Genomic DNA, 13638 nt, shown 5'->3' on the forward strand with positions numbered 1-13638 from the left:
TACTGTAAGTGCAATGCATTCTGGGGCTTCTTGGTGACAATAACCATTATAGCCAGTGTTTTCATCGGGTGCCCTCAAAAGAAGGCAACCTTAATCTAGTCAACTCTGTGTTTGCCAGAGTCTGGAAAACAAAAGGGATTCAAAAGTATAACTTAACTTCTGTTACGCCGTTTTTATTAGTGCACTGGGTGTTGCCCAAGTTAAGCCTTTTACAAATTCCATCAACGACAGCAATCTGTTTAAATATAGATTTTGCTGAACATGCTCCACAGACCTGCAAACATCTGTGAATGAATTAGTGGACTCCTCCACAGCCATGACGCCCGACTGTGGAGAGCTGATTAGGATTTTCAGGAAAAACTCAGGGATGACATGATTGTTGTTACCACATACTCACATACAGAACTATCCCAGTCACCCGAGTAATAAAGCCCTCACGCCACCTTTTTTTCTTGTCTCCTGTTAGCGGCAGCTCGTCAGAACTGATTTTTAAAAAGCTTTTTTTACGTTAGAGACCAGCTCTAAGACAAACGTTTTCCTTAGGAAAAATAAAGAAAAGGGAAACAAAAACGAAATAAACTCCTCCACATGGAAACGTCTCTAAGTACAGGTGGATGGCACAGATCCGCTTTACTGCTCGACGCAGCAGTCCAGCGTGGACGGTCGCTTCGGAGACTAAGTGCCTAGCTGAGTGGCAATAACAGTCTTGGACTCTCGTACACGACTCTGTGGGCCGGAGGATCTTGACGTTCATCATTTGGGTGGAGAGGGCCATATGGGGAGAGGGTGGGCCTCTGTGTTGAAGACGTACTTGTCTAGAGCAAGCAGCTCCATGTCGTCAGAGAAGAGCAGGTACATGTACTTCAGCGTCTCACCCAGGAAGAAACTCTCCATCTTGTCACGGGGGCCGGGGTTGACGGGGTCGCGGACGTTGTTAATGGACGTGTAGCCACCGTCAGACACCTGCAGAGGTGGAGGCGTTTGGTCAGATGGTTTAAGGATACAAAACTCTAGGCAGTGCAAGGTAATTGCAGTTACACCAATAAGCCAATGGGTTTGGCACAGTTCTGTATGTGCTCTGAGTTGGGGAGACATCTTTAAGGCAGTGGTTCTTAAAGGGAAGCAGAGACAAACGTCACCTCCGAAATAAAACACAACAAAAAAGGAATCATTTACCACTTGTAGTTGAGCCAAGTTAAATCCTGCGGTCTAATAGAGGTAATATGGCTTAATTATACACTGTAATTAAACTGCCTTGATAATAAAAAGCTGTGGTAAATAATTCTACACTAAACTCAAGCTGGTCTGTGGTCAGGTGTTTGTACCTTAGTGTAGTTGTTGAAGCTCTGTAGTATGTCCCAGCCCCAGTCTCTGTACTTGGTGTCCTTAGTGAATCTGTACATGTAGAATAGACTTTCCACCGTTTCTGGTCTCAGCAGGTTGTGTCTGTCTGCAGGCTGGAGGACAAAGGAGAACTTAATAGATATTCCAAAGCATCAATATATATTTCTTTTTTTAACCCAGGCACTCCCACAGAAAATGTCAAGACATCTTATTAAGACTGCAGCATCAGTAAGCAAAGTTCCTTATCCTAGAATTCAGTTTATGGAGGCACTACAGAATAAATAGAAAATACAATATATGAATTAATGAGTTTATGAAAAGCCTGTCTGTACAAGTAATCCCTCCACTGTCGAACAAAACAGTTCACAGCCACAACCAATCAGTCAGATCCAGAGGCTCTGGAACGACCTTTATCTTTGCCAGCTTTTTTAAGATCATTTTCATATTTAATTTACTCTTGTATTCTTTTTTTATTGATTTTATTGAAATAAAAGCGCTTAATTAACCCTGAACATACATCAATCTATGTATTGAAATCCAAATACCCAAGCATACGCAACCAAAAGGAAAAACATATTTTTGGGGTGGGGGTGTTTGTAGTGTTCCCCACAAGAATTAAGCCTTTCTAATCCGACATTCGTTCTCTACATTTTTTTAAATCCTAGAATTAGAATGAGCTCCTAAACGTTTCAGAATTACATTTCAGGTTAATGAAGGCTGCAGTAGAGATGAGAGCACAAATACCGCATGCTTTGCTAAACCTAAAGCAGTTAATGAAAAGTAGAGGGAGTGCTGAGGACGGTTAGGTTATGGGGTTAACTCCCATGACCAATTCTGTCTCTCTCTCACTCAAGAATCAGTAGTGGGCTCTCACTCCTTCAGGTTACTTTAGCTCATTTGAAATCATCAGAATGTACAAGACATTAAAAGAAAGAATGCTTTTGTCCAATTGCTTAACCCTTTGAAAAAGTCAGCATTTTCCCTTTTAAATTGACTAAAATGTTGAAATTAACCTTTATCATTTATGGTACACACACACCTAAAACAGACACACAGATATACAAATGCCCACTTAAAGAGACTGTACATGAAAATCAGGGGGAGCATAAAACAGAAGGTATAAAAAAGTGAAAATATTAATGATCAAATAATGATGATCTGCTAGTTGCCTCACCTTGACAATGATGTCCTGCCCGTCACTGGCCTGTAGGTTGAAGTGTACGATCTCCGGGCTCAGCCCAGTCTCCATCTGTTTGTACATCTGATGACACGTCTCCATCAGCTCCACAGCCAGATCCATGTGGTCCCCCGGGAGGCCGTTGTGTGCTCCCAGCGCCAAGGTTCCTGGCAGGAAGCACACGAGGTGGTCCTGTAGAGTCAAGAGAGAGAGAGAGAGAGAGGTACAATCAGGAAGGACTGAGAAAGGTAATGATGAGAGCTGGAATTGATTGGACTGGCTGATAGAGAGAAAGACTGACTGCACAGGAGTTTGAACTGATTCAACAAAAGCACAAAGGCGGATTGATTTAACAAGGCAATCATTGCCAAATGTCAATGAACTCACATCCACAGACAGTGTGCAAAATACCCTAGGACGATCAGGGTTTCTTGTGCTGTGTGTGGTACTTCCATACCGCAGCAAGCCTACGCCAGCCACGAAATATACATTTAGATAATATACATATATAGGTTTTCAGCAGGTCCTTAACTCTGACACCACCCTGTATTTCACACACTGACTCTTCGTGAGCATCTCTACCATTTTAGGATTGAAGCGGTTGTGGGACAACTCTCCAACAAAGGTCAATCTGCTGGGCCCCGTCTGTCTCACAAGGTGTTTCTTCACTCCCTCCAGGGCCTGAAGGTAGTCCTCCAACAGGCTGGACAAAACAGAAACAGGAAGTATTAGTCAGTATTACATTAGTCATATTAGTCAGTCTGCAGTGACTTCGTGTAGGGCTGTATTAGGCATTACATCAGACAAAACTCTTCACCTGTGAAAAACACTTATTTTTAAACCCAATTTACTTGGAATCATTAAGAGAATTTTGTAACACGATAACGTAACATAGCTGACATATGATAATACTGAATTATTTCCCAGCTCTGACTGAGTGTAGTTGCTACTTGTAAGATGTGCAGCTTAACTCAAGTCAGGTCATGTTATCCTCAAAATGTGTCTGTATTTTCAACCTCAATAGATTACCAATATGTCTCTGCATTAATGCTTTGGATTCTCCATCTTAAGTGCTTCTGACTTTGTGGATATACAGTAAGCTTTTCTATGGCTCTGTTGTTTCAGCTTTTAATCCAGTGTTTTCTCTCACAGTCACAGAACATGGACTCGGAAATGTAAAGTTGGAATTACTCGTCCTCCGTCTTGCCGCCCTGGATCCACTGTTTGAGCAGGTATTCATAGTAGCTGTCTGCCCGGGCGCCGAGTGTGAAGACTCCTTTGTGGGTGAACTGGCCACTGTTGGTGTTGATGAACATGGGCACCAGACCGTCGTGTTTGCCGGGCAGCTTGTGGACCAGCTTCATTACCTCATTCACAACCTCCTGGAAAGGCAAAAAAAGAAAAAAAGAGCTACCATTAATGTCTAGACATGAGATAATGAACCCGACATCCTCACTTCGCTTACTGCTGATGTGTTGGCCAATATGTTTGGAAAACACTGTTGTAAGCTATTTATCATTGGGAAATTATTGGCAATTTCACACTTAGATGAAATTGGCCTCATCAAAAGCTACGTCTCACAGGGCAGAAATGATTCAAGTTCCAGTCAGACCGGGCAGAAAATCTGGTAGCAGGCTCTGGTTTATGGTATCGCTCATAAACTGACAACATGATGGATTAAAGCTAATGCTAAGTCATGCTTGTCACTTCAATCACACAAGTGTTTGCGAGCTGCACTTAATGTCTGATTTTAAGTGAACTGAAGCTCTCCATCTGAACCCAGCAAATATTTATATTGACTGCCTCCAATCTTTCTTCACGCCATCTCAGAGAAGTGGAAGTAATGCTAAATCAGAATTATTTGACACACACACACACACACACACACACACACACACACACACACACACACACACACACACACACACACACACACACACACACACACACACACACACACACACACACACACACACACACACACACACTTTTTACTGTAATGGAGGCCCTCCTGGCATCCTGACCTGATACTGTGGGTCCTGGGTGAGGCGGCTCAGCTGTCTGAATTCTAGCTGAATACTCGTGACCTCAGCCAGAGTGCTGTCCGACGTCCATCGAGGGGGGTGGGCGGTTCCCTTCCCGATGTTGACGTCTGAGAACGGGATCTTTGAGGGAGTTTTGAAGGCAGGCATCAACCTGGACCCGAGATCTTTCTTTAAGCGGAGAGAAGAAACAGAATTATAGAGGAAAGTTCCTTTTTTGAATCATTCACTTTATTTTGAAAGTGCTACTGCTTTACACGTAACACCACCACATCATCAAATCTGAAGAGACCTGTTAACTTGCAACAAAATTGAGGAAGAGGAGGCACCGTGAACTTCAATTCTAGAAAGTAGTAGCTACGTGAGTTCCATTCACATTCGTTTGGAACCTGATTTCTTGGAGAACTGACAGCCCTAGACTGCTGCTCTGAGACAACTAGACAACAGAAGAAAACAGTTATGGGGTCGACTCACAGCTTTCTCTAGGAAGAGCTGGTCTCCTGTTAGATGGTAGGTGCTCAGCAGGCCCCCAAGGACACGAATGGTCGTCTCAAAAAGATTTACGTCCACGTTCTTATTGAAGGAGAGCTCTTTCTCCACCCAGTTCCTTGCTTCGGCAAACTCTATGTGGAGTGAGGCAAGAGAAAAAGAGAGAAAAGAGAATTACATTTGATGACATTAATTCAACATGGCGGAGTTTTGCCTCAAGCGACGTGATCAAGTGGTCTCGTAACAAACTCCTGAGACGGCCCCGACCGAGACTTTGTCAGATTCTTCAAACAAAACTCCACTGATTTAGCATTGCACTTCTATAACATTGCTGAACCCACGATGGACAGTAAGAAAAGATCTTGCCTACATTGCACACAATGCAACTCGACTGCTGACAGGGTGTGTTATGCTAGTAGCTTTGATGTGTAAAAAATAGGTGGAGTTCCCTTTTAAAGTTTGTTGAGACCAACTTTTAGAGATGGCACAGTTATGCACGCAGGATACAAAATGTAAAGATGCAAGTGGAAGCAAACAGATGCAAATTTGCTCCCGGCAGCACAAATTATGGCACATTTGTGCAAGTTGAAAATACATAAACTTCCTTTTAGTATCTGTACCACAACTCTATATTGGTATCATATTTGGCAACAGTATTGAAACATTTTAAATGACACCCAGCCCCAAGAGAGAGAGAATAAGTGACATACAATACCTTCTTTTAGGCCCAAAATCCACATGGTGTCCAAAGAATCAATAATTGTCAAACCCAGTCCGAACCACTCGCCAAAAGACTTGGAAATGGGCTTGAGCTCGTCGTGACCCCAGGCGTAGTCCTTGTAGCCTTTCCATGCATGCCTGAAGGCATCTCGTACTGCCTCCAGTCTGTCCATGGTTCCAGCTGAAACTACAAACAAAGGAATGAATAAGAAATGAAAGTGTAATCTTAAAAGTTGGTATTTCCTCGAGGAAGGTCTCTCAGCAGTGCATGTCTCTCATCTCCTGATTATTTTCAGTAGAAGGAATATTCTGAGCCATGCGCTGATACTGCTGCTTTGAGCACAGCAGAGTTTTATCCTGCAAGTTAGAAATGTTCAAACTTTAAGTTTAAAAAAAATAAAAATAAAAAAGGCGCTGGGCTTTAAACAGCAGTAGAGCTGGACAACGCCAAGTTAAAGAATCTGTTTGAGGGGAAAAGTTTCTCAGTGGACCCAAAAAGTAAAAAAAAAAAAGTCTGAGCTTTATTCAACTCCTGAAAGAACAGAACAACATGGGGGAAGAGGATCTCAATGATACAGGGTTGGAAAACAATAAAGAATATCATGGTATCTGTGTTTTACATAGTTGTAAAGTGGAATTCTTTGGGTTTTGGTCTGTTAGCCAGACAAAACAAGACATGTGAAGTCGTGACCTTGGGCTCTGGGAACCTGTGACGGACACTGTTATGTTTCTGACATTTTATAGACTAAACGATTTGTGGATTATTCGGAAAAAATGAACAGATTATTAACTGTTGGTTGCAGACCTTGTGCCTTCATTTCTCATGTTCACTCTCTATATAAAGCTCTCTGTAAGAATTCCAGCTAAGTTCAGCACTGACCTTCCAGTGGGACAGTGTCAGCAGGGTTGGCCTCGGCTGGGGGCACCGCAGCTTCTTTCTCATTGGCTGAGGGTGGAGGCTCTGTGGCCTGGTCGGCTTCAATTATTGCTCCTCTCCAGCTGCACGACAAAAGGTAAAAAGACCTGTCTTAAGCCTGAATTATATATGTACTGCAACAAAGGCTACAGGGCCTGGGTGAAGTTGGAAAATGCTAACATCATCTACTTTTCTCAACACTTCAAAAACAAACAGATCACCTGACAATCTTCTTTTCTTTGTCCTCCTCCTCTCCTCCTTCATCTTGAACCACCTCTTGCTTTTTCCCACCGACTGTGTCTGACATGTTTCCCTCTTTCTGCAGGCTTGGTGGACCTCTCTTGCCAGGGAATGTTTTTTTCTGTGGATTGACAAACAGCTAGAACTAATAAGTGTAAGTGTAAATATGAAGTCCACATGGGGTATTGGTATCAAGGGTGATCTTTTACAACTATTTTAGCAAAGTGGATCACAAGGTGGAGCAGTCACATAAGGGACTGTTCCAGACCCATAACTATAAACCTGTGGGCAGGCAGAATACAACAATGATTTGGAGTCACCAGTGATGGATGTACCTACTTAAGCTACATACATCATAATACAGACGAAGAGAAGGGAAGTAGTGTAAAAAGCACAGCAGTTTTATTAGTCTTTTTAATGCGTTTTATTATGTCACTTTAGTTATGTGTGTTAAGTGTAATGTCCGACTGTAATCAACATGTGTAATTAACATGATAGCTGGCTCTACTCTAGCATTTTTACCTTTAATCGATGCTGATTGATGTCCCTGAAACAAACAAATACAAACCCAAATCTAACCTTAGTGGGAGGTTTAGGCAAAATGGGGACATTGGGTCCTTTGGGCTCCACCACAGCATCTGGCCCCACATCTGGTCCCACAGCTGGCCCCACAGCCGGCCCCGCATCTGGCCCCGCATCTGGCCCCGCATCTGGCCCCACATCTGGCCCCATTTGTGGCCCTGCCACAGGAACCGGAGCTTTACCTGCAGCTTCACCCAATATAGACTTCACACCTGGAGGAATGGTCTTCAGCTCTCTGTCATTCAGCTCCAGCCAGTCCTCCCTGTCAGACAACCCTACACACACACACACACACACACACACACACACACACACACACACACACACACACACACACACACACACACACACACACACACAATGAACAAGAAAACAAGCAAAGACTAAGTTCACTCTATGCCAGATAACTATATTATATTTAGCTATCTCTCTTCGCCACAGGAAGTTGTCCTCAGTTTTCCCAGTCTGCACTAAAATGCAAGTAGTTTTCAGATGTATCTACTCTGGAGAGGGATTTTCAGGGTGTGAAAATACGCTAGCTTAGTGTAGACAGAAAGCCCAAACAGAGAGAAATAGAAGCATTTTCAGATTTAGCCATCTTAGTGTGGAAATCAAATGCAGTACGTGTAGATGTTTACAAGAGTTAAAGCAAGCAGGTGTGCACAAACATACATGAGCATAAAAACTCATTAAACAATGAAAAAAACTATCACAGCGTCTCAGTAATTCACTGCAAACACAACCAAGAGGCAGTCCAAGTCATCAGCTTCAACTAGTCATGCAGCAATACCATTAGAATTAATGACAGTGCTTGTGTGTGTGTGAGCTTAGCGTTGTTTACCTCTCCACTGCTCTGTGATGCTGGGATAGGAGAGCAGTCCAAATATGAGCAGCAGAGCCAGCAGGAACAGGATGAGGCTTCGCTGGAGCCGAGACAGCTGCTTCCATTTCTGTAGGAAGATAAACAAAAGCAAACTACACTGAGACACACGCAACAGCTCTGAATTCAAATCACAAGCGGCTGTCAGCAGACAGGTTCTAACAACCCCACCCCCCTCAAAATCTCTTACAAATCTGTTTATGCTTCCTTGAAAAAGAGCAGAGTAAATAAGGGAAAAGCCCGATGACCTTCACTGTCGGACTTACCCTGTATGAACTCATCATCTCCCAGTGACCGATCACAAGTAAACAATCTAACCAGCTCAACCCGGCAGTGCAGGGGGAGGGACAGAGTCTGGGTCTCTCTCAGGAGGGAAGGCTAACAGGCAGAGTGGTGCCACTCTGTTAGCTGCTCTAATTAACACCTGTGCAACACCATGAAACTATTGAGCCATCGTCTGCGGGATGTGACGGAAAACACAACGGACTTCATCTCAGGAGACATTTCATTTTACTTTGCTACAGTTCATTCAACATAAAAGCATCCATATATGCTATCCAGTCCAATGGTGCATGTTTACAAATGTTGTATATATTGTTTTCCTGATACTGGGCTTGGAATTACCAGAAGACCTGATTCAATATAATACGTTTTGACATGACGTGTGTGACATGCTCAGAATTGCAGTAAGATGATGTAAGTTGATTTATTGATTTTTTAAACTGCCCCTAAAAGAAAACCGTCAATATAATATAATATCCATTTTTATCTAGTGAGCTTTCACAATGTTCGTCTCTCTTTGATCTTTATTGCAGCAAATGGAATTGATAACAAGACAGACTGGACATTTCATTTCATCTGAATTAAAACTTCACCTATACAGACTAGATATTTTGAAATTATGAGGCTCTTTAATCAGTAGCATGACAGGACATTGATAATCAGTAGCTGCAGGCCTAAAAACATTAATAATGAAATCAAATCAATTTCTTTAGTATAGAGGTTCAATCTTGACCTTGGGAACACATACCTGTCATAAAATATTTGAAACTTACGGTTCATTCACTAGCCCCCCCCCCTCAAAGCTTTCGACTGCATCTCACAGCCTTGGATGTTGTCTTGTGATCTAAGTATGTAGTTAGTATGTAGACGTTATATTTCCTTTTTCAAAGATGACATTGCACATCGAAGGAGAGACAGTTATTCGTCTGCTCTGGGCTGGAGGCAGGTTGGCTGCTGAAACACAGCCAATCACTCACGCTCACATGCACGCATACCAATGACAGATTCAGAGCTTCCACCTGACTGGCATGTCTTTGGAGATGTTAACGAAATAGTGAATAGCGGTAGGGCATCGTGCTGCGTGAGGAGCAAACACTGAGGCAACAGGCCACTCAAATGAACATGATTTGCAGAGAATAGTTTTCTCAAGAACCGTAAAGTGTAATCAAATACGACGACCCACACAGGTACAGGGGAGAGCTGAGCCAGATCGACGTCTCTGCTGTAAAGCTGGCTTTATAGGGGAAACGTCTGTTGATATACCGCTGAAATAACAGATCAGACGAGAGCACTGGTTTTGCCTTTTCAATTCAGAGAAAGGAATGATTAAAATTAGCTTCATGAGAGCTGACCACGCCATTTTGCTTTTTTGAATAAATAAGTGACCGAAGTAATCGTGTTGAGGTGATGATTAAAAAAGTACTTTTGCTTATGTTCTGAAAGCCAAATTAAAATAATCTTTTTAATACTGCCAGTGTTTTGTACCAACTTGAGGATGAAAAATGGAATAATAAAAGTGGGCACTTATTTGACAATTAAGTGCAGTACTATGTTTATAATGAAGCACATTTGTTGTGGAAAAAAAACATGTGTTTGGCCCCATATTATAAAACTAAAGGGAACACACAACTGTGAACACACAAAAATTATATGAAAATATAAGAAAAATAAAATAAACCTCTTATCCTTGCACTTGAAGCATTTCCATCTAAGGCCACTGAACTGATTAAACTGTGTTACACAGAAGTACTCAACAACAACCAAGGTAGTCTCATTGTGGACGAGGTCTGCTGTACAAGGATGAAAGAAGAAACCTGTAAGCAAAGCAGCAACCCCCCCCCCCCCCCCCCCCCAGCAAGAAATAGCAAAGAAAAGTATGAGGTGTGACAGGATAAGTGCAACACAATATACCTGTAAAAACCTGAGCATCAAAACCAACAAAGAAGATGAGTGGGGGCTCATAGTGAAAGGGCATGAGGAGGAGTGCGAGGCGTAAGAAATTTGAAAATAAAGAAAACAAGATTAAAGAAAATGTGCAGGGAGACGGAAGAGAGACGGTGAGATGAACAGAATTTGTTTTATCTCTCTGCAGTGATCAGACACATAACGTGCTCAGGGTGCTTTTATCTGAAGAGTTTGAAAGTTCAGGCGGCTCCACAACAAAGGAGCCAGAAGAAAGGAGGACTGAAACCTAGGAATCGATTTGTCACAAAAAAAAAGACACATTTCATACAGACAGAGATGATCTATCTCAGAGAAATGATCAGAGGTATAACCAAGCAGTGGGATGCTTGGAGCTGAAGCCTGAAGAAACTTTTCTATACCGTTTATACCAAAGGCAGCTACCCCTTAAATATCTCTGCTAGATAATATACTGGAGACCAGTGTCTGGGGGTCGTTATCACAAATTTCACACCATCTCAAGAGACTGATTTAGGCTATGGGTTTTTGGAGGATGAGTGGGATGAAGTCTTGGACAGAATCCACTCTTCTCTCCATCTGTGCCCGTCATAGTCTTATCCAACTTAAGCTCATTCATTGAATATACTGGACCAAAGTCAGACTGTCGAAAATTAAAACTGACATCGACCCTCTTGCATGCATACATGCAAGCAGGCCCCAGCTACAATGACTCACATGTTTTGGCTTTGCCCCTCATTATTGACCTTCTGGAAGTCAATTTCTGACTCTATTTCTAAAGCATTAAAGACAATCATTGACCCTTCCACACTCATTGCTCTCTCACCCAAAAATATTCCTCTCTCTAGCTTCCAGAAGGATGCCCCGGTCTTCTTCTCCCTAATTGCCAAATGGGTTGATTCTCATGGGCTGGAAGTCTACTCAACCACCATCTCATATACAGTGGATGAGCAAGTCAGACAGAAGTCTGGTGTGAATGTGTCAAACATGAGCTGAACACATGCTCATTATCTTGCATCAACATGGTAAAGCTCTGCATACAAAACCCTACAGGACCACTCACCCTCCAGCAGGACTGTCTGCGGTGTTTGCCGTTGTTGTACGAGTGACTGTGCGGATCACTGAGTGTCAAAGAGATGAAGTCCTTTCTGGAAGGCGGATACATCCTCTGATCGGGGCGGGCAGTCGTAGGTCATAGAAGCTGCACTCAGTAAAGAAAAAACACAGTTAGAAAAAGAACTGATGACTTTCTTTATTTGCTATTTTGTCTGCTTTATAAAATTGTAAATGTAACACCATAGCTGTTTTGGACTTTTAGAGGCAGTGGTTAGTTGGACACTACAATACAGTCACCCTGACTAATATGACTTGATCTAGGTTCGGAGTCCATGCATGATGGTAATGCTACATTTAGCTGAGGTTGTCTTTTAAAAGCAGATTATGGTTATTTCACCAGCATTTAAATGCGTAAATTGTTAAAGGGGAGTGTACCAATATTATAAAACCTGCGATAAACAGAGAAGGATGAAACTGTTGCTTTGTACCAAACCAGCCATGTGTATCGTATCCTTTGACTGATTTTCATCTGCCCAGGCGCGATGTACAGCATAGAGCTATCAGATAACTGCTTGTGTGTGTGAATTATTGCCTATAGCTCCAATACTATCTTTATTTCACCTAGCTGACGTGCCAGTTTTCCTGATGATTTGTTCACTGTGTATTATTATGCGTATGAATGCTAGTACTTTTTCTTTCTTTCTATGACAGACAATTTACAGCAGCTGCAATGTTAACTTGATACAATCTTCATGAAGTGTTAAAAGTTAAAAGCTATGAATTGTCACGACTTGATTTGAGGTTCGATTTTATATATTTGCCAGTAGCCGGAGCTGCAGTGTTCACCAACTTCAACATGGTTCATGTAAAATGCAGCAAGGCTGACTGTTGATTGTGCGTTAGGGTTTTCATAATGTAACATATGTATTTATAAATACTTCTATTGTGTCATTTACTTGTGCTTTGCAAATTGTGCACATTTTAACATATATATATAATATATATATACATATATAATGAGGTTGAGACACTATAAAATGTATTCATCATCATCATCCTCCTCTTCAGCACCATGGACAGCTGGCGGAAGCTCTTAACTGCATGCACTTTCTGGAGTGATGTTTTGGGAAATGGGTCATGAAACTTAGAAGAGCTCTTAGAAAGCACTCTTAATTTCTGGTATGGATTATTATCCGGAAACAGGGCTGAATTCAACTCAATTACAGTGATGCTCCTTGAAGTGGTCACGTAGTCTTTGTAAGAGAGCTTCAAAGTTAAATGTAATATAATTCTGACCATGCAATAGCATAGGCTGCTCTGGACGTCTTGTAGCTAGTTACTTCAACCAGAGTTATCTTAGTATGGCTGAAACAATGCATTCAAAAATGTAAGTACGTTACTGTGTGTTAGTCGGTTACAGCAACGAGCTATTTAAGCTAACGTTTAACAGGCTAGTTTATTACCGTAGTTACACCCCTGCCTTCACTGACATGCTGTTTTAACACACCGGTAAATCATTAAAATATTAGTTACACACATCCAGCTGCCTCCCCCTCACCTTTGTGTCTGGTTGGCTGCCTCACAGCGACGTTTTCCTGCTGAAAGCTTAGCGTTAACAGCCGTTAGCTAGCCGCGAGAGGCTAGCTCGCTTCTTCTCTCCTTTATGAATGGAAAGTGGCACTGTTCGGCTGTCAGAAGAAGCAACAAGTAACACAGCAGTCCGTCCGACTGGCACACGAGACGACCCCGCGGCTACACAAAATGTCAAACAAATTAAACCGGGGGAAACATGGCAAGTTAGCGAACGAACAACCAGAGACAGATGCGGAAAAGTAAGCGCTGACGACGGGGGATGACGCGGCGTGTCATGTGACGTGTGCACGTGTTCCCGACGGTTTGAGCGTTAACCCTTAACCCTCAACACCATGTTCCCAGCCAAGTGTCACACACGGGAGTACATGCAAACAATGCCTGCTAATAAAAATGATAT

At 42.4% G+C, this 13638-nt stretch overlaps 1 protein-coding gene across 1 annotated transcript; it reads right to left on the minus strand.

Moving 5' to 3' along the window:
• Nucleotides 1-753: 753 nt before the first annotated feature.
• On the minus strand, nucleotides 754-11757 carry man1b1a (mannosidase, alpha, class 1B, member 1a). Its single transcript, XM_070924843.1, has 13 exons — nucleotides 11656-11757; nucleotides 8352-8460; nucleotides 7508-7785; nucleotides 6910-7049; nucleotides 6653-6771; nucleotides 5768-5959; nucleotides 5038-5186; nucleotides 4546-4734; nucleotides 3713-3903; nucleotides 3104-3224; nucleotides 2519-2713; nucleotides 1326-1457; nucleotides 754-963 (listed from the first exon to the last, which is right to left on the minus strand). Exons 1-13 carry the CDS (start codon nucleotides 11755-11757, stop codon nucleotides 754-756), a joined length of 2127 nt encoding a protein of 708 aa, XP_070780944.1.
• Between the last annotated feature and the right edge of the window lie 1881 nt (nucleotides 11758-13638).

The sequence above is a fragment of the Enoplosus armatus genome, chromosome 18 (assembly GCF_043641665.1).
Source record: "Enoplosus armatus isolate fEnoArm2 chromosome 18, fEnoArm2.hap1, whole genome shotgun sequence".
In the NCBI taxonomy this organism is placed as follows: Eukaryota; Metazoa; Chordata; class Actinopteri; order Centrarchiformes; family Enoplosidae; genus Enoplosus; species Enoplosus armatus.